The 18,707-nt window shown below is 36.3% G+C and overlaps 1 protein-coding gene and 2 long non-coding RNA genes across 8 annotated transcripts in view; 2 read left to right on the top strand and 1 right to left on the bottom strand.

The window, feature by feature from the left end:
* Positions 1-1,656, top strand: part of LOC125930808 (uncharacterized) — a 1,876-nt gene extending 220 nt beyond the window's left edge. Inside the window, exon 2 of the long non-coding RNA XR_007460253.1 lies at positions 19-1,656. This is a non-coding gene — a long non-coding RNA (uncharacterized LOC125930808). The remainder of the gene's footprint in view (positions 1-18) is intronic.
* PTPN12 (protein tyrosine phosphatase non-receptor type 12) overlaps positions 1-18,707 on the top strand; it is a 112,444-nt gene that overhangs the window by 72,298 nt on the left and 21,439 nt on the right. For all 4 annotated transcript variants that reach the window (XM_049642852.1, XM_049642853.1, XM_049642854.1 and 1 more), the window contains 3 exons: positions 2,000-2,066; positions 5,132-5,209; positions 5,320-5,418. In XM_049642852.1, coding sequence (XP_049498809.1) covers positions 2,000-2,066; positions 5,132-5,209; positions 5,320-5,418 — 244 coding nt within the window. The remainder of the gene's footprint in view (positions 1-1,999; positions 2,067-5,131; positions 5,210-5,319; positions 5,419-18,707) is intronic.
* LOC125930807 (uncharacterized) overlaps positions 1-18,707 on the bottom strand; it is a 98,364-nt gene that overhangs the window by 500 nt on the left and 79,157 nt on the right. For all 3 annotated transcript variants that reach the window (XR_007460252.1, XR_007460251.1, XR_007460250.1), the window contains 3 exons: positions 4,952-5,090; positions 4,732-4,800; positions 1,471-1,650 (listed from right to left, as the gene is read on the bottom strand). This is a non-coding gene — a long non-coding RNA (uncharacterized LOC125930807). The remainder of the gene's footprint in view (positions 1-1,470; positions 1,651-4,731; positions 4,801-4,951; positions 5,091-18,707) is intronic.

The following is an 18,707-nucleotide window of genomic DNA, read 5'->3' on the forward strand; positions in this document are numbered from 1 at the left end:
ATCACAATTCCAGTCGAGGTGAATTTCCTTTGCATGTATGTGCTGTATTTGTTACAGAATGTTTCTCCATGTAATTTGTCATGTACATTTTTCTAAATCATATAACTATTCTCTCTACAATTCATTATGACTGTGCTCTACTTTATATTTAACCTCCATTCCTTTATTATGCCCACCCCCATCCTTTTTCATGTATTTTAAACAGTAGTTTAAATGTCCACATGGCTAGTCTTCATGGCAAAATCTTTGAGCATATCGGTAATTACTTCATTAAGATAGATCTCTATAAATGAGATTTTTAAGTCAAAGGGCATGAACATTTTTATGCTTTTAATACATATTTTATATTCTGTTATCCATAAAGTTGATGCTAATTATAATTAGCTAGTTTGTGGGAGTGCCTATTTTCCTATATTCTTCCCAGTACTATTAATTTTTTGTTTGTTTGATTTAATGCCTGTATGACAGGCAAGCTTTTTGTTCATTTTTTTTGTCTTGGTAGTTTATATTCTTTTGTGAATTTATTTGTATACTTTGCCAATTGTTTTAAAGCAGGCATTCATCTCTTAGTTATGTGATAAATTCTTTACATATCTTTATATATTGAGATTGTTAGCTCTTAGTCATGTTGTAAGTAGCATGGTTTTTCATGGTTTTTATTCTGCTTATATTTTGCCACACATAAGTTTGAAATTGTTATGTAGTCAGAGTTGTGAGTCTTCATTTATGATTTCTGTCCATTGAGATATGCTTAGAAAAAGTCCATCTGTAACAGTAGTGCATAAACTACCCTTTTAGCACTTCTGTAGGTTTTTTTATAAACATATTTTTAATCTATCTGGAATTTTTTTAATAATTAAGGTATGAGGTAAGAATCTAGCTTTTGCTGTTGTTAGGCTCACTTTCCCTCTACCATTTATTGAATGGTCTTATCTTTCCCGTTTCATGGGAGAATCCACCACTATGTAATACCTACATATACTCAGATCTGTTTCTAAATTTTGTATTGTGTTTCATCAGTCTGGTTGTGTGTATCTTTGTAAGGTTACACTTTTAACCATAAAGTTTTAAATATATGTCATTTAGCCCCTAGTAATTCTTAACTTAAAATTCTAGAAATATTTTGCTATGAAGAATTGATAAATGTATCAACAGTTAAAAATTAGTATTATTGATGTCTTTTAAGAGCTTTTTAAAAATCATACTAAGTTGTTTATAAATTTACTTTATCAGGAATTTTCACATGACATGTTTGACAAACTACTGATATTTCTAAGGGTTTCAAAATTTAAATGCTGCCTTTTTTCCTGCCTAAAAATGATTCTGGTGATGTTAGTAATGTCTTTAATTACTCAGAGTGATTCTCAGTCCTAAGATGCATGTCTCCTGTCTCCCTCTAGTTGAGAATCAATTGCTGTAAAGTACTCTTGTCATGTTTTAAAATGTAAAAACCTGCAGAATTTTACTTACGTTCTCCAGGTTCTGTTAGTTCCGTAGAAGATGAAAGTACATCACTGGTCTTTTGTTATTTTGGTCACTTTGTTCTTTTGTTGAAATCACTGCTGGAGTTCAAACCAGTTTCTAGGGCTTGTATTCTTCGTCTTTCCTATACCTTTTGCAGATTGAAATGATGTGTTGTTTCTTCCTCTACTGTAAGGCATCAGAACCATGTTGGACATAAAATAAAATTATCTCTGTGAGTTATTATGTTAGCTAGACAAGATTTTCTGAGTTAGAATTAGACTTACAAAATGAAGGCTGCTGGGTCATCTGTGAATCACATAGGTAATTTTTGAATCTTGGAAGTTCCCCAAATTTAATAAAAACCAGGTATAAACGCTAATGTTAAAGATGTTAAGTTGTAGTCTGTTTACTAAAATGGTAGAATTTTGTCATATTTCTAAATGATTTTTTTGCTTCTGAAAACTAACATGTTCATCCACATTTAGTTTCTAATTCTTTTATAACAAAAATGAAATTGTTCTTTCAAACTTTACAGTGCAGGCTGTGGAAGAACAGGTGCCATTTGTGCCATAGATTATACATGGAATTTACTAAAAGCTGGGGTAAGAATAATTTTTATATAGCATTATGTCCAATTGATCTATTATTATTTTCAAACTTAATGATTAATTTCTGTAAATTATAGATTGTGTTGTTATACATGTTGCTTTTTTAGAAGTAGCTTTACTATGTAAGAAATAAAGGTAATGGAACTGAAAAAGGAAGGCATAAATGATGCATATTACCTTGAGATAATGCACAGGGCAGAAAGGTAGACATGTTGCCTCCTGGTTGATCTATGTGAATTGATACCTACATTAAGAATGTAAACTCTGCGTTGACTTTTCCAAATACAGAATCTTCATTGCCTTTTATATTCTAGGTATAAATGTAACCAATTTTATAAATATTTATGCCTAAGTGGATACACAGTATAGTGGTTAAGGATGCTGACACTGGAGCCAAATTGCCCAGATTAAAATTCCTGCTCTGTCATTTACTAGCTTTGGGATTTTGGTCAAATTACTTCATTTCATTGTGCCTCCATGTTTTCAACTGAAAAATGGGGTCATAATATTAATAACTCATAAGGAATAAGTTAACCTTTCTAAAATTCTTTAGAACTGTGGGTGTCTTGGGACACCTGGGTAGCTCAGTTGGTTAAGCGTCAGACTTTAGCTCAGGTCATGATCTCAGGGTTTGTGAATTAAAGCCCCGCATCAGGCTTTCTGCTGTCAGCACAGAGCCTGCTTTAGATCCTCTGTTCCCCTCTCTGCCCGACCCCCGCTTGTGCTCTCTCTCTCAAAAATAAACAAACAAATAAAAAAGAACGTGGGTGTCCTGTAGTACGTGCTCATTTCAATGTTAGTTTTCATTACAATTGCTGTTACTGTTTTACTACCACTACTCATTCCGAGAAACTGTGTTTAATACTTTGGAGGATATACAGGTAAATAAAACACAGCCCTTATTACAGATTTGAAAAACTTAAGTTGTCCCTATTGTATGTAGATTTGGTTCCTTTGCTGGTTCTATAGTATGTTCATTTTCTATGCATTAGGGAGAGGTTTTTAATTCTTTATAGCTTTTTAAAAAATTATTTTTGGGAGCCTGTCTGGGTGGCTCAGTCAGTTAAGCCTCCAACTTTGGCTCAGGTCAGGATCTCATGGTTCATGGGTTCAAGCCCCGTGTCGGGCTCTGCTGACAGCTCAGAGCCTGAAGCCTGCTTCAGATTCTCTCTCTCTCTCTCTCTCTCTCTCTCTTTCTCTCTCTCTTTCTCTACCTGCTCCTTCCCTGCTGGTTCTCGGTCTCTGTCTCTCAAAAATAAATAAATGTTAAAAAAAATTTTTTGTATTGTTTTTTTAAGTAAATGCTGTACCCAACATGGGGCTTGAACTTAGAACCCCAAGATCAAGGGTTGTATGTTCCATCAACTAAGCCAGGCTCCCCCCCCCCAAAAAATTTTTTTAATTTTATATTTTAGGTAATCTCTATACCCAACATGGAGCTTGAACTCACAACCTTGAGATCAAGAGTCACATACTCCACTGATTGAGCCAGCCAGGCACCCCCCTTTATAGCTTTATAGTGTATGTTTCTGTGAATATTTCAATCTGTATCTTGTATAAAATAGGATTAATAAAATATTTAGGTTTTTTTTCCTTCTTTCTGCCCTCTATTCTTTCTCTTTTTCCTCCTGCCTTCTTTCCATTTTAAACTCTTGCTTAGGGAATATTTAAATTTAAAATTTTCCTCAAAAGCTGTCTAGGATTAAATTTTATTTTTGTATTCCTCAAAAATTGTAATCATCTCCTGATAGTCGAAATGAAGATTTTTAAATGAACAAAATTTAACTAGGATTCTAACCCATTTTAACATAAAAGTGAAAGATTAAAATTGAGATGGAAACAGGCATATAGATAAATGCCAGTAAGCAAAATAAATAACTGGTCATCTCAGAAGTTGTGTATTTTGAACATAGTCCTCATTTGACTGTGTTTGGCTTAACATAGGGTAAATCTTCTGTCTTAGGTTAGGACTTGATGTAAAAATCTTCTGATGTTATATAAAGACTCTCAAGCAGTAAGCCTGGGAATCTTTTTTTTTTTTAGTAGTTTTTTTTTTTTTTTTTAATGTTTATTCATTTTTGAGAGACAGAGTGTAAGTGGGGCAGAGAGAGAGGGAGACACAGAATCTGAAGCAGGTTCCAGGGTTTGGGCTGTCAGCTCAGAGCCCGACGCAGGGCTTGAACCCAGGAACTGTGAGATCATGGCCTGAGCTGAAGTCAGATGCTTAACCAACTGAGCCACTCAGGCGCCCCATGCCTGGGAATCATTTTTAATTCTTTTTCCTTATCACTTCAAAATATTCTTGGTGATTACCAAGTTCTAATAGTTCTACCTCAGAAATGTGCCTCAAATCTGCTTTTTAAAAACTCCTTCAGTAAACTACTACCAGTTTGTCCCCTTTTCAGACTCTTGTCCTCCATGCTGCAAAAGTAGACTGTATATCAAATCTCCTCATGTCTGTGCTACCTATTATAGTAGTTCTAATTCCAGGTGTACCAAGAATTGTCTGGGATATTTCACAGTCTCTAGAGACACAGCTGAGGGATCTGTATTTTTACCAAATTTCTTAGCTGGTCCTTATGTAGCCAGCACAGGGAACAGGGGCCTGTAGAATGAGTTCAAATTTTATTGTTTACAGTCTGATCCCAGGTAGCCTTACCTTCTTTCCTCCTTGAATACTTCTCCTTCTTTCACTTTTAGGCTATCTCCACATCAAGCTTCTCAATTCCTGAAATAGAGTATATATTTAATCTGCTGTGCTTATGTATATTTCCTTCACTTTTCATTCCACACACCAATCAGAGTTAGTTACAGCATTTGTATTCCCACTGAACTATGATTTTGCCTTGGCTGGATATTTATTTGTTCACATATCTCACCAGCTTGACTGCCGAGGGTCAAGATTAGCTTTGTATATCCACAATGCCAAGAAGAGTGTCTGAAGGATGGTAGGTAGTTCTCAGTACATGTTTTCACTCATCCAGTATGTATATAAGGTCTGTTTGAAAAGTTGAAGGTCTATATGAAAGAGAGTTGATGTATTAAATTCTTTGTTTCAGAAAATACCAGAGGAATTCAATGTATTTAATTTAATACAAGAAATGAGAACACAAAGGCATTCTGCAGTACAAACTAAGGTATAGTTTTTTGTTTTACTTTATAAACTGTATTTTTATAAATGTCTTCTTGTTTTGTTTTTTGTTTTTTAACATCTTTTCCCTTGTTTAATATTTCATCTCCATAATAGGAGCAGTATGAGCTTGTTCACAGAGCAATTGCCCAACTGTTTGAAAAACAGCTACAACTGTATGAAATTCATGGAGCCCAGAAAATTGCTGATGGAGTGGTAGGTGTTCTTGGCCTATTAAATTTAGAAAACTTTTCTTTATATTTTTCAGCTTTCTTTTTTTAGGGTAATCTCTACACCCAGCATAGGCTCAAACTTAGTAACTCCGAGATCAAGAGTTGCATGCTCTATGGACTGAGCCATCCAGGTGCCCCAAAAACTTTTACTTTTTAACCAAGATGTAATGCTTAGCTTTTTAATTGTCATCTTGTGTTTTATCTAACATAATATCCATGACAATTATTTTCATTTTTTTGTTAACTCCTTTCCTTCTTCCTATTTGAATCTCTCTATTGTAATGGATATTTATGGACTCCATAACCAGCTAAATAATTTTCTGTAGAATATAGCTAGGAAAGTTGATCTTATATCAAAAATCATTACTGTTTCAAGTATAAATTACTTTTAAGAAGTTAACTAGGGGCACCTGGGTGGCTCAGTCACTTGCATGTCCAACTCTTGATTTTGGCTCAGGTCATGATCCCAGGGTTGTGGAATCAAGCCCTATGTCAGGTTCTGCAATGAGCATGGAGCCTACTTAAGAACCTCAGTGTCTGTCTGTCTCTCTCTCTCTGCCTGTCTCTCCCTCTGTCCTTCTCTCTTTCCCTCTGCCCCTCTCTCCCACTCATGCTCTAAAAAATAAAAATAAAAAAATTTTTAAATTAACTATTGTTCTCCTTTTCTACCCCCACCTAAGTAATTATAAGTTGATTCTACATGAATTGTATTTTGTTCTTGGTCACAATATATAGTTTTATAGTTAATTTTGTACAGGCTTTTTAATGAAGTAGAATTGGAGTGCTACAATTAAGTCCCTTTTTGGCATGTGTTTATTAGTTCGATGTCATTTTAGCTTTTTTTTTTTAAACCTAAATATTAAAGTTTTATTTTTTTATTTTTTTTTAATTTTTAATTTTTATTTTTCTAATATATGAAATTTATTGTCAAATTGGTTTCCATACAACACCCAGTGCTCATCCCAAAAGATGACCTCTTCAATGCCCATCACCTACCCTTCCCTCCCTCCCACCCCCCCATCAACCCTCAGTTTGTTCTCAGTTTTTAAGAGTCTCTTATGCTTTGGCTCTCTCCCACTCTAACATTTTTTTTTTCTTCCCCTCCCCCATGGGATTCTGTTAAGTTTTTCAGGATCCACATAAGAGTGAAAACATATGGTATCTGTCTTTCTCTGTATGGCTTATTTCACTTAGCATCACACTCTCCAGTTCCATCCACATTGCTACAAAGGGCCATATTTCGTTCTTTCTCATTGCCACGTAGTACTCCATTGTGTATATAAACTATAATTTCTTTATCCATTCATCAGTTGATGGACATTTAGGCTTTTTGCACAATTTGGCTATTGTTGAGAGTGCTGCTATAAACACTGGGGTACAAGTGCCCCTATGCATCAGTACTCCTGTATCCCTTGGGTAAATTCCTAGCAGTGCTATTGCTGGGTCATAGGGTAGGTCTATTTTTTTTTGAGGAACCTCCATACTGTTTTCCAGAGTGGCTGCACCAGTTTGCATTCCCACCAATAGTGCAAGAGGGTTCCCGTTTCTCCACATCCTCTCCAGCATCTATAGTCTCCTGATTTGTTGATTTTGGCCACTCTGACTGGCGTGAGGTGATATCTGAGTGTGGTTTTGATTTGTATTTCCCTGATGAGGAGCGATGTTGAGCATCATTTCATGTGCCTGTTGGCCATCTGGATGTCTTCTTTAGAGAAATGTCTATTCATGTTTTCTTCCCATTTCTTCACTGGATTATTTGTTTTTCGGGTGTGGAGTTTGGTGAGCTCTTTATAGATTTTGGATACTAGCCCTTTGTCCGATATGTCATTTGCAAATCTTTTGTTGGTTGCCTTTTAGTTTTGTTGGTTGTTTCCTTTGCTGTGCAGAAGCTTTTTATCTTCATGAGGTCCCAGTAGTTCATTTTTGCTTTTAATTCCCTTGCCTTTGGGGATGTGTCAAGTAAGAAATTACTGTGGCTGAGGTCAGAGAGGTCTTTTCCTGCTTTCTTCTCTAGGGTTTTGATGGTTTCCTGTCTCACATTCAGATCCTTTATCCATCTTGAGTTTATTTTTGTGAATGGTGTAAGAAAGTGGTCTAGTTTCATTCTTCTGCATGTTGCTGTCCAGTTCTCCCAGCACCATTTGTTAAAGAGACTGTCTTTTTTCCATTGGATATTCTTTCCTGCTTTGTCAAAGATGAGTTGGCCATACTTTTGTGGATCTAGTTCTGGGGTTTCTATTCTATTCCATTGGTCTATGTGTCTGTTTTTGTGCCAATACCATGCTGTCTTGATGATGACAGCTTTGTAGTAGAGGCTAAAGTCTGGGATTGTGATGCCTCCTACTTTGGTCTTCTTCTTCAAAATTACTTTGGCTATTCGGGACCTTTTGTGGTTCCATATGAATTTTAGGATTCCGTGTTCTAGCTTCAATTTTGATTGGGATTGCATTGAATGTGTAGATAGCTTTGGGTAGTGTTGACATTTTGACAATATTTATTCTTCCAATCCATGAGCACAGATTGTTTTTCCATTTCTTTATATCTTCTTCAATTTCCTTCATAAGCTTTCTATAGTTTTCAGCATACAGATCTTTTACATCTTTGGTTACATATTCCTAGGTATTTTATGCTTCTTGGTGCAACTGTGAATGGGATCAGTTTCTTTATTTGTCTTTCTGTTGCTTCATTATTAGTGTATAAGAATGCAACTGATTTCTGTACATTGATTTTGTATCCTGCGACTTTGCTGAATTCATGTATCAGTTCTAGCAGACTTTTGGTGGAGTCTATCGGATTTTCCATGTATAATATCATGTCATCTGCAAAAAGTGAAAGCTTGACTTCATCTTTGCCAATTTTGATGCCTTTGATTTCCTTTTGTTGTCTGATTGCTGATGCTGGCACTTCCAACACAACAGCGGCGAGAGTGGACATCCCTGTCGTGTTCCTGATCTCAGGGGGAAAGCTCTCACTTTTTCCCTGTTGAGGATGATATTAGCTGTGGGCTTTTCATAAATGGCTTTTATGATGTTTAAGTATGTTCCTTCTGTCCCGACTTTCTCGAGGGTTTTTATTAAGAAAGGATGCTGAATTTTGTTAAATGCCTTTTCTGTATCGACTGACAGGATCATATGGTTCTTACCTTTTCTTTTATTAATGTGATGTATCACGTTGATTGATTTGTGAATGTTGAACCAGCCCTGCATCCCAGGAATGAATCCCACTTGATCATGGTGAATAATTCTTTTTATAAGCTGTTGAATTCGATTTGCTAGTATCTTATTGAGAATTTTTGCATCCATATTCATCAGGGATATTGGCCTGTAGTTCTCTTTTTTTTTTTTACTGGGTCTCTGTCTGGTTTAGGAATCAAGGTAATACTGGCTTCAGAGAATGAGTCTGGAAGTTTTCCTTCCCTTTCTATTTTTTGGAATAGCTTAAGAAGGATAGGTATTATCTCTGCTTTAAATGTCTGGTAGAATTCCCCAGGGAAGCCATCTGGTCCTGGACTCTTATTGGGAGATTTTTGATAACTGATTCAATTTCTTCGCTGGTTATGGGTCTGTTCAAGCTTTCTGTTCCCTCCTGTTTGAGTTTTGGAAGTGTGTGGGTGTTTAGGAATTTGTCCATTTCTTCCAGGTTGTCCAGGTTGTTGGCATATAATTTTTCATGGTATTCCCTGAGAATTGCTTGTATTTCTGAGGGATTGGTTGTAATAATTCCATTTTAATTCATGATTTTATTTGGGCCATCTCCCTTTTCTTTTTGAGAAGCCTGGCTAGAGGTTTGTCATTTTATTTATTTTTTCAAGAAACCAACTCTTGGTTTCATTGATCTGCTCTACAGTTTTTTTAGATTCTATATTGTTTATTTCTGCTCTGATCTTTATTATTTCTCTTCTTCTGCTGGGTTTGGGGTGTCTTTGCTGCTCTGCTTCTATTTCCTTTAGGTGTGCTGTTAGATTTTGTATTTGGGATTTTTCTTGTTTCTTGAGATAGGCCTGGATTGCAATGTATTTTCCTCTCAGGACTGCCTTTGCTGCATCCCAAAGCCATTTGGATTGTTGTATTTTCATTTTCGTTTGTTTCCATATATTTTTTAATTTCTTCTCTAATTGCCTGGTTGACCCACTCATTCGTTAGTAGGGTGTTCTTTAACCTCCATGCTTTTGGAGGTTTTCCAGACTTTTTCCTGTGGTTGATTTCAAGCTTCATTGCATTGTGGTCCAAAAGTATGCATGGTATGTATGATCTCAATTCTTGTATACTTATGAAGGGCTGTTTTGTGACCCAGTATGTGATCTATCTTGGAGAATGTTCCATGTGCACTCGAGAAGAAAGTATATTCTGTTGCTTTGGGATGCAGAGTTCTAAATATATCTGTCAAGTCCATCTGATCCAATGTATCATTCAGGGCCCTTGTTTCTTTATTGACCTTGTGTCTAGATGATCTATCCATTGTTGTAAGTGGGGTATTAAAGTCCCCTGAAATTACCACATTCTTGTCAATAAGTTTGCTTATGTTTGTGAGTAATTGTTTTATATATTTGGGCATCCCGTATTCGGCGCATAGACATTTATAATTGTTAGTTCTTCTTGATGGGTAGACCCTGTAATTATTATATAATGCCCTTCTTTATCTCTTGTTACAGCCTTTAATTTAAAGTCTAGTTTGTCTAAGTATGGCTACTCCAGCTCTCTTTTGACTTCCAGTAGCATGATAAATAGTTCTCCATCCCCTCACTTTCAATCTGAAAGTGTCCTCAGGTCTAAAATGAGTCTCTTGTAGACAGCAAATAGATGGGTCTTGTTTTTTTTATCCATTCTGATACCCTATATCTTTTGGTTGGCGCGTTTAGTCCATTTACATTCAGTGTTATTATAGAAAGGTATGGGTTTAGAATCATTGTGACGTCTGTATGTTTCATACTTGTAGCGATGTCTCTGGTACTTTGTCTCACAGGATCCCCCTTAGGATCTCTTGTAGGGCTGGTTTAGTGGTGATGAATCCTTCAGTTTTGGTTTGTTTGGGAAGACCTTTATGTCTCCCATTCTAAATGACAGATTTGCTGGATAGAGGATTCTCGGCTGCATATTTTTTTCTGTTCATCACATTGAAGATTTCCTGCCATTCCTTTCTGGCCTGCCAAGTTTCAGTAGAGAGATTGGTCACGAGTCTTATCGGTCTCCCTTTATATGTTAGAGCACGTTTATCCCTAGCTGCTTTCAGAATTTTTCTTTATCCTTGTATTTTGCCAGTTTCACTATGATATGTCGTGCAGAAGATCGATTCAAGTTATGTCTGAAGGGAGTTCTCTGTGCCTCTTGGATATCAATGCCTTTTTCCTTCCCCAGTTCATGGAAGTTCTCAGCTATTATTTCTTCAAGTATACCTTCAGCACCTTTCCCTCTCTCTTCCTCCTCTGGAATACCAATTATACGTAGATTATTTCTCTTTAGTGCATCCCTTATTTCTCTAATTTTCCCCTCATGCTCCTGGATTTTTTTTATCTTTTTCTCAGCTTCTTTTTCCATAATTTTATCTTCTAGTTCACCTATTCTCTCCTCTGCCTCTTCAATCCGAGCTGTGGTCATCTCCATTTTATTTTGCAGCTCATTAATAGCATTTTTTAGCTCCTCCTGGCTGTTCCTTAGTCTCTTGATCTCTGTAGCAATAAATTCTCTGCTGTCCTCTATACTGTTTTCAAGCCCAACGATTAATTTTATGATTATTATTCTAAATTCACTTTCTGTTATATTGTTTAAATCGTTTTTGATCAGTTCGTTAGCTGTCGTTATTTCCTGGAGGTTTTTTTGAGGGGAATTCTTCTGTTTTGTCATTTTGGATAGTCCCTGGAGTGGTGCGGAACTGCCTGCCGGGCACTTCCCCTGTGCTGCCTTGAATAACTTGTGTTAGTGGGCAGGGCCGCAGTCAGACCTGATGTCTGCCCCCAGCCCACTGCTGGGTCTATAGTCAGACTGGTGGGTACCTTCTCTTCCCCTCTCCTAGGGGCGGGATTCACTGTGGGGTGGTGTGGCCCGTCTGGGCTACTTGCACACTGCCAGGCTTGTGGTGCTGGGGATCTGGTGTAGTAGCTGGGGTGGATTGGCAAGATGCACAGGGGCGGGAGGGGCAGGCTCAGCTCGCTTTTCCTTTGGAGATCCGCTTCCGGAGGGGCCCTGCAGCACCGGGAGTGATTCAGACCCGCTGGAGGGATGGATCCGCAGAAGCACAGCGTTGGGTGTTTGCCCGGTGCAAGCAAGTTCCGTGACGGGAACTGGTTCCCTTTGGGATTTTAGCTGGGGGATGGGCGAGGAGGATGGCACTGGCGAGCGCCTTTGTTCCCCGCCAAGCTGAGCTCTGTCGTCCGGGGCTCAACTACTCTCCCTCCCGTTGTCCTCCAGCCCTCCTGCTCTCCGAGCAGAGCTGTTTAACCTTCCAGATGTTAAGTCCCGCTCACTGTCAGAACACACTGTCCGGCCCCTCCGCTTTTGCAAGCCAGACTAGGGGCCTCTGCTCGGCCGGCGGGCCGTCCCTCCGCCTTGGCTCCCTCCTGCCAGTCCGTGTAGCGCACACCGCCTCTCCGGACTTCCTACCCTCCGTACCCTCTTCCGTGGACCTCTCATCTTCGCTTGGCTCTGGAGAATCCATTCTGCTAGTCTTCTGGCGATTTTCTGGGTTATTTAGGCAGGTGTGGGTGGAATCTAAGTGATCAGCAGGAGGCGGTGAGCCCAGCGTCCTCCTACACAGCCATCTTCCCATTTTAGCTTTAAAAGATCTTATTGGATATTCAAACTTTTGACCTGACAAAAATATTGTATTCTCATAGTGTTCTCATGTCTGCCTCTGTTTTCTAATTAGGTCTTTTTTTGCTGTATGTACATAATGACCTTGTCCTTGAAGGTATTGTGCTATTTTTTTAAATAAAATTTCTTTACGTTTTTATCACTGAAACTAACATAGCTATCACATAATAAATTGAACTTAGCCTCGATAACTGAAGTAAAATGAGGCGCAAAATTTATAACCTTTATTTTCCTTTTCTTTTTCACATTGTTTTTGGCACTTTCCCAGACTATTTGTTTAAATTTCTTGGTTTTACATATGAGAGATTTGTTACCAAATGCTGGTCTCAATGTCTTAAAATAATATAGTATTGATTATTTTGACAATATGGATTATCCATGAGCTTTAGGGGCTATGTATTTCCTTTATTAGCCAAATGATAATGTAAATTTTTAAGATTAATGTATGTGACCTCATTTTTATTTCCTGTATTAACCTAGGAATCATTGTGCAACTAGGCCTTATACATGGCCATCTTTTTTCCCCCTTGGTTTAATTAAAGCCTGTTATAATCTGTACTGAATATAGTCAAATATTTTCTAATACAGAATAGAATGTTTGTATATTACTATGTAGAATATTTAAATTGAGATTCAGTTAATGCTTCAGAAAGCTAAATAGGCTATGCTTTTTTTTTCTTTAAACTGTAATGGGAAAATATTTGTTTTTATAAAAGCAAGATTTAATTTTAAAGTTTTGATACTTCAGAAATATAGATGCTTTAGACTACCATTTCCTTAGTATATACAAGTGAAAAATATTCTATTACATTTTTTAAATGTATAGAACATTCTTATTTTAATTTTTTATTGAGATATAATTGGCAGATAACATTATATTGGTTTTAGGTGTACAGTGTGGTGATTTGATATTTGTATATATTGTGAAATGATCACCACAATAAGTCTAGTTTAACATCCATTACCATACATAGGTACATTTTTTTTTTCTTGTGATGAGAACTTTTAAGATTTACTCTCTTATGAACTTTGAAATATGCAATATAGTATTATTTAGTCACCATGCTGTACATTATATCCCCTGACTTTTTAATTTTATAATTGGAAGTTTGTATAGTTTGACCTCGGCCATTTGACTTCCTTTACCCATTTCACCCACCTCTGGCAAGCACCAATCTGTTCTCTGTATATGAATTCAGTTTTTTGTTTTTAGATTCCACATATAAGTGAGATTATATAGTATTTGTCTTTCTCTGACTTATTTCACTTAGTATAATGCCCTCAAGATCCATCCACATTGTTGCAAATGGCAAGAGTTCCTTCTGTTTTATGGCTAAATGATATTCCATCATGTGCATATACCACGTTTTCTTTATCCATTCTTCCATCAATGGACATTTGGGTTGCTTTCTTGTCTTGACTATCATAACTAAGGCTGCAGTGAACATGGGGGTGCATATATTTTTGAGTTTGTGTTTTCACTTCCTTTGGATAAATACCCAGAAATGGGATTACTGGATTGTTTGGTATTTCTATTTTTAATTTTTTAGGAACTTCCATATTGTTTCCATAATGGCTGCATCAATTTACATTCCCACCAAGTATACACAAGGGTTTCCTTTTCTCCACATCCTCTCCAACACTTATTATTTCTGTCTTTTTGATGCTAGCCATTCTAATAGGTGTGAGGTCTCATTGTGGTTCTGATTTGCATTTTTCTAATGATTAGTGATGGTTGAGTATTTTTTCACATATTCCTGATGGCCATGTGTATGTCTTCTTTAAAGAAATGTCTATTCAGGTCCTCTGCCATTTATAATCAGTTTTTTTTTTTTGTTTGTTTGGTTTTTTTTGGCTATTCAGTTGTGTGAATTCCATATATATTCTGGATATCAACACCTTATCAAATATATGATTTGCAAATATTTTCTCTTATTTCATAGATTGCCTTTTCATTTTGTTGATGGTTTCCTTTGCTGTGTGGAAGCTTTTTAATTTGATGTAGTCCCACTTGTTTTTTGTTGTTGTTGTTGTTGCCTTTGCTCAAAAATATTTTTAATGCAATATTCAGTGTTATATATTTAAAGCTTTTAAGTATATTTAAGTAATCTCCAGAAACTGATATGTGGTAAATATTGCATTGCTCTCTCATCTCTGTTTCCTTATTACCTTGATTTTTTTTTTAGGTTTTATTTCATAAATTAAACTTTCATTTTATTAGTCTGAACTTCACACTAGGATTTAATTTTGTTATAGATTGTTTCTGTCTAATGGCTCAGAGGTTTATAAATAGCTAAGGAATACAAGAAGGATCATACAGTGTATGGGATGAGATGAAATATCACCTAATAGCAGATTAATGGTTATTTCAAACCTACTTTCTCATATCATTGATTGATACATAGGAGACACCCACTAAATGTTTGCTAACTGAACTTAAAATGTTAGATTATGTCCTTGCATTTTAAAGCTGACACGGCGACTGCTGGATTTACCTTTTGGGCAAGATGGCAATTTCTATTCTGTAAAAAGGAAAAATCATTCTCTATAGAATCCATTCTGAGAAAGCTGTATTTGGTGAGAAAAAATACTTTGCCAAAGGTAGTGACTAATACTGTATTAACTATATAACTCAATGGGTGAATGGATTTAAAAAGTGGAAGGAGGAATGGATAGAAGAAAGACAGCTTATCATTCTGTGTAATTTTTTTATCTTGTCCTGTTAAGAAATCTTGCTTTCTAGGTATTGTTGAATCTGGGTGACTTGTTTTTATAGCAGGTTTATATGTGGTTGGAAACCATAAATGCCATTTAGAAAAAATGTGGAATGTAAAAAACCGGGGAAAATTATTTTAGAACTGTATGGTTGAATAAAATGATTTGAAATATTTTCCTTACCTCTCTGAACCTATGCTCTGAGAAACATTTATAAATCTGTTTATTATTTCTCCGACAATTTAGAGGCGAAGTTAAAAAACAAAACAACTCTCAAATTGTATGTTCTAGAATTATTTTCATAGAAATTTTGGTTGGAATGCTGACCAACAATATAAGACTCTATAATAAATGATATTTGTGGGGCGCCTGGGTGGCTCATTAGGTTACACAGCCGACTTTCACTCAGGTCATGATCTTGCAGTTCGTGAGTTCCAGCCCAGTGTCGGGCTCTGTGCTGACAGCTCAGAGCCTGGAGCCTGCTTCAGATTCTGTGTTTCCGTCTCTCTGCCCCTCCCCTGCTCACGTTCTGTCTCTCTCTCTCAAAAATAAGTAAACATTAAAAAATGTTATTTGTTAGAGGTATTTACAACTAAGATGACTTTCCGGAGTAAGAGATCCAAAGCGAAAATTCATTCTAGAATGGAGTAGCCTACTGATTTGGAATTTAGAAATACATTAGTAAGCAAACATCTGTAAGATACGCTTGCATGCTTTTTTATGTTGTATATAAAAGACCAGTTACCTACACCAGCTTTTTCAATTCTAGGATGATTGAGTAATAGCAATAGTTTGTGTTATGGTCCTTCTGTTGTGTTGTACATTTAAAAAATTTTTTTTATATGTTTATTTATTTTTGAGAGAGAGGGAGAGACAGAGCTTGAGCAGGGGAGGGGCAGAGAGAAAAGGAGACACAATCTGAAGCAGGCTCCAGGCTCTGAGCTGTCAGCCCAGAGCCCAACATGGGGCTCGAACTCACGAACCATGAGATCATGACCTGACCTGAAGTCGGACGCTCAGCTGACTGAGCCACCCAGGTGCCCCTGTTGTGGTGTACATTTTAGATGTGATACTGAGTTTTTAATAATTTTTCCTCAAATATAATGTCTTTTATTTTTAAATCACCTTGTTTTAATATTTGATTTTACAGCTGATAATATATCTGTAATTATTTGATAGTTAGGTTCTGATTTTTTGTGTGTGGCCTTTCACATGGCTGTTATGTAGTAAATATAAGACACAAAATTACTTCAGTGAAATGGGTGAAGGTGGTCAAAAAGGTAAAAAATAATAACTTTAGCTCTTCTTGAAACAAGGATACACTAGAACCTAATTACCAATGGATTACCTTATTTCTAAAGTTGGAATCACCAAGTTGGTGATTGTTTCAGGTAATAAAAGCAGCTTAAGAGAGCTATCTACATTAGGACAAATATGGGGACAAAAGCTGTAGTTAAGAGTGTCAGAAGATATGAGTAGAGCAAACATTATTGTAGGTAAAACAGGAATCCAAGAACATTGTCCTATTGTGAAGTCCAGTAACTGAGAGGATTTGTTCATGCTGTGTAGGCAGTGGTTCTCTTGAGTTACATTTCTGTATTGGCAACATTCATTTCTTTCTTAAGATGAAACTCAACATGTTCAAAAGTCTTAACCTCCCCCAAAGTTACTTTTCTTCTTTTGGCCCTTTCTATTAATGGCTCCACCATTCTCTCATTTATTCAGAATGAGGAATTCTTCATGACATTTTCTTTCCTTTATCATATTTGTTGTCATTTGCTTGCAGATGCCCTTTGTTTCTCTTCTTGTTCCCTTCCCACCTATTCCCTTCCATACTCTGTTGTGTGTAGCAATATCTTATCTATCCTTTAAGGCCATTCAACATACTGCCTTAATATTCTCAACTATATTCTTAATATCCACACCTTCTTATAACATCTCCTTTCTCTGATTTCATCACTTTATGGTTTTATGATTACCCCTTTACTTTTTAATTTGGTGATTATTACTAGACTATACACTTCTTGGAGTTAAGTACTATGTTGTTTACATTTTTGTATCCTCTGCAGTGCTTACTCTTCAGTGCATTTCACATATTGAGCTATTCCAAAATCCAAAATGCTCTGAAAACCTGAAGTTGTGGGGAGGGAGAAGGGAAGAGAGAGTGAGAGTGTTGGTTTGGTATTATACCCATTTGGAAGCAAAATCTAAGTTGGCATGACTTGAGGCTTTCACATTGTACTATAAAAAATTGCTGAGTTTTGTAGGTTAGAAGCAGTTTCATATGGTTCCCCCTTAACCTTTATTTAACCTATTTAATGTGAATATTTACAGATTTTGATACAAAAATATTGAATGTTATTATGGGAGTATGTTTATAAGCATATGAATTAATATGTCGGAGGTATCTTTAATATTTGTCTAGGTGTAATAATTACTAGTGCCCCCACTTTCATTCTTAACAAGCTCTGATTTGGACAATAAATTATATGGCTACATTGCCTTAGCAGATATCCCTGCAACAGATGCTTTGTTATGGTAGGTGGCTTTAATTTAAGGATGAAAACATCCATTCTCATGATGTAATTGTTGTTTTGGTCAGAGTACGATGCAGAGTTAGGATGCATAAAACTCTTCCGATACATCTCATTATATATTAGGACACAGTGCACTAAAAATTGTTGCAAAGTGGAGATCTCTTTTTCTTGGTTAGGCCTACTTAGTGAAAAAACAACAAAAAAACTCATTGGCAAGAAACAGTTATAAAGGCAAAAAAGGTGCTATGATGAACCCAGCAAAAGTACATTTTGATTAAAAAAAAAGGCAATTACAGTTTCAGAGTTCCTTAATCATAGTTTATATAAAGATGGCTTTTTTTCTAAAATTAATCTGAGATGTAGCAATGAAAATCATTCTTGTCTTCCGACCCATTAACATATGCCTAGCTGGATAAAAATGAAGTACTTCCTTGAGGCTGAAACTAATTCAAGGCAGTGTTTTATATAATAATTTCAGAACTCTTCTATTCACAATCCTAAACACAACCTAAGATTCTTATAACTACTGACTCTGGAACATCCATGTTAATGAATATTACTGGTCCTTATGACCAGCGAGAACAAGGATATCTCTGGATGGGCTCTCTCTGCCTTTTTTGGGTTTATTTGGTTAGAGAATGATATAATAGTTATATATGCTTATGGAGTTTAAGGGCACTCCATGGTGATAAAGGGTAGGGCAAAGATTGATTAAAATGAATTCTGGGACCTGTTTAAAAGTACTAAGTAGCAGTAGGAATCTTGAAAAAGATTGGGAAAAGTGGAAGATATAAGCCTTATTTTACTGGCTTTTTTTTTTTCTTCTCTGCACATGTTAAGCTTCTAGTAGTAGTGATGCCTGAAAAAAAATCTTCTTTGATCTTTATTTTCTTGGGAAATCTGTTTCTTTATGGAAACATTTGAAATGTGTTGAAATGCCATGGTACACAATTGAGTTTTCAGTAACTGGAAATAGATTGTGGTGGTGGTGGTGTTTTTTTCTTTTTAAGTTTATTTTTTAGTAATCTCTACACCCAGCATGGGGCTTGAGCCCATGACCCCAAGATCAAGAGCTGCACACTCTTCCAACTGAGCCGGCAAGGCACCCCTAGACTTTTTTTGATATGAATGTCTCTCATTGAAGTTTGGCCCTTTCAGCTAAAATAATAGAGAATGTAAACCCCATTTTGGGAAAGTGTCATTGTTTTACAAAT

The sequence above is a fragment of the Panthera uncia genome, chromosome A2 (genome assembly GCF_023721935.1).
Source record: "Panthera uncia isolate 11264 chromosome A2, Puncia_PCG_1.0, whole genome shotgun sequence".
In the NCBI taxonomy this organism is placed as follows: Eukaryota; Metazoa; Chordata; class Mammalia; order Carnivora; family Felidae; genus Panthera; species Panthera uncia.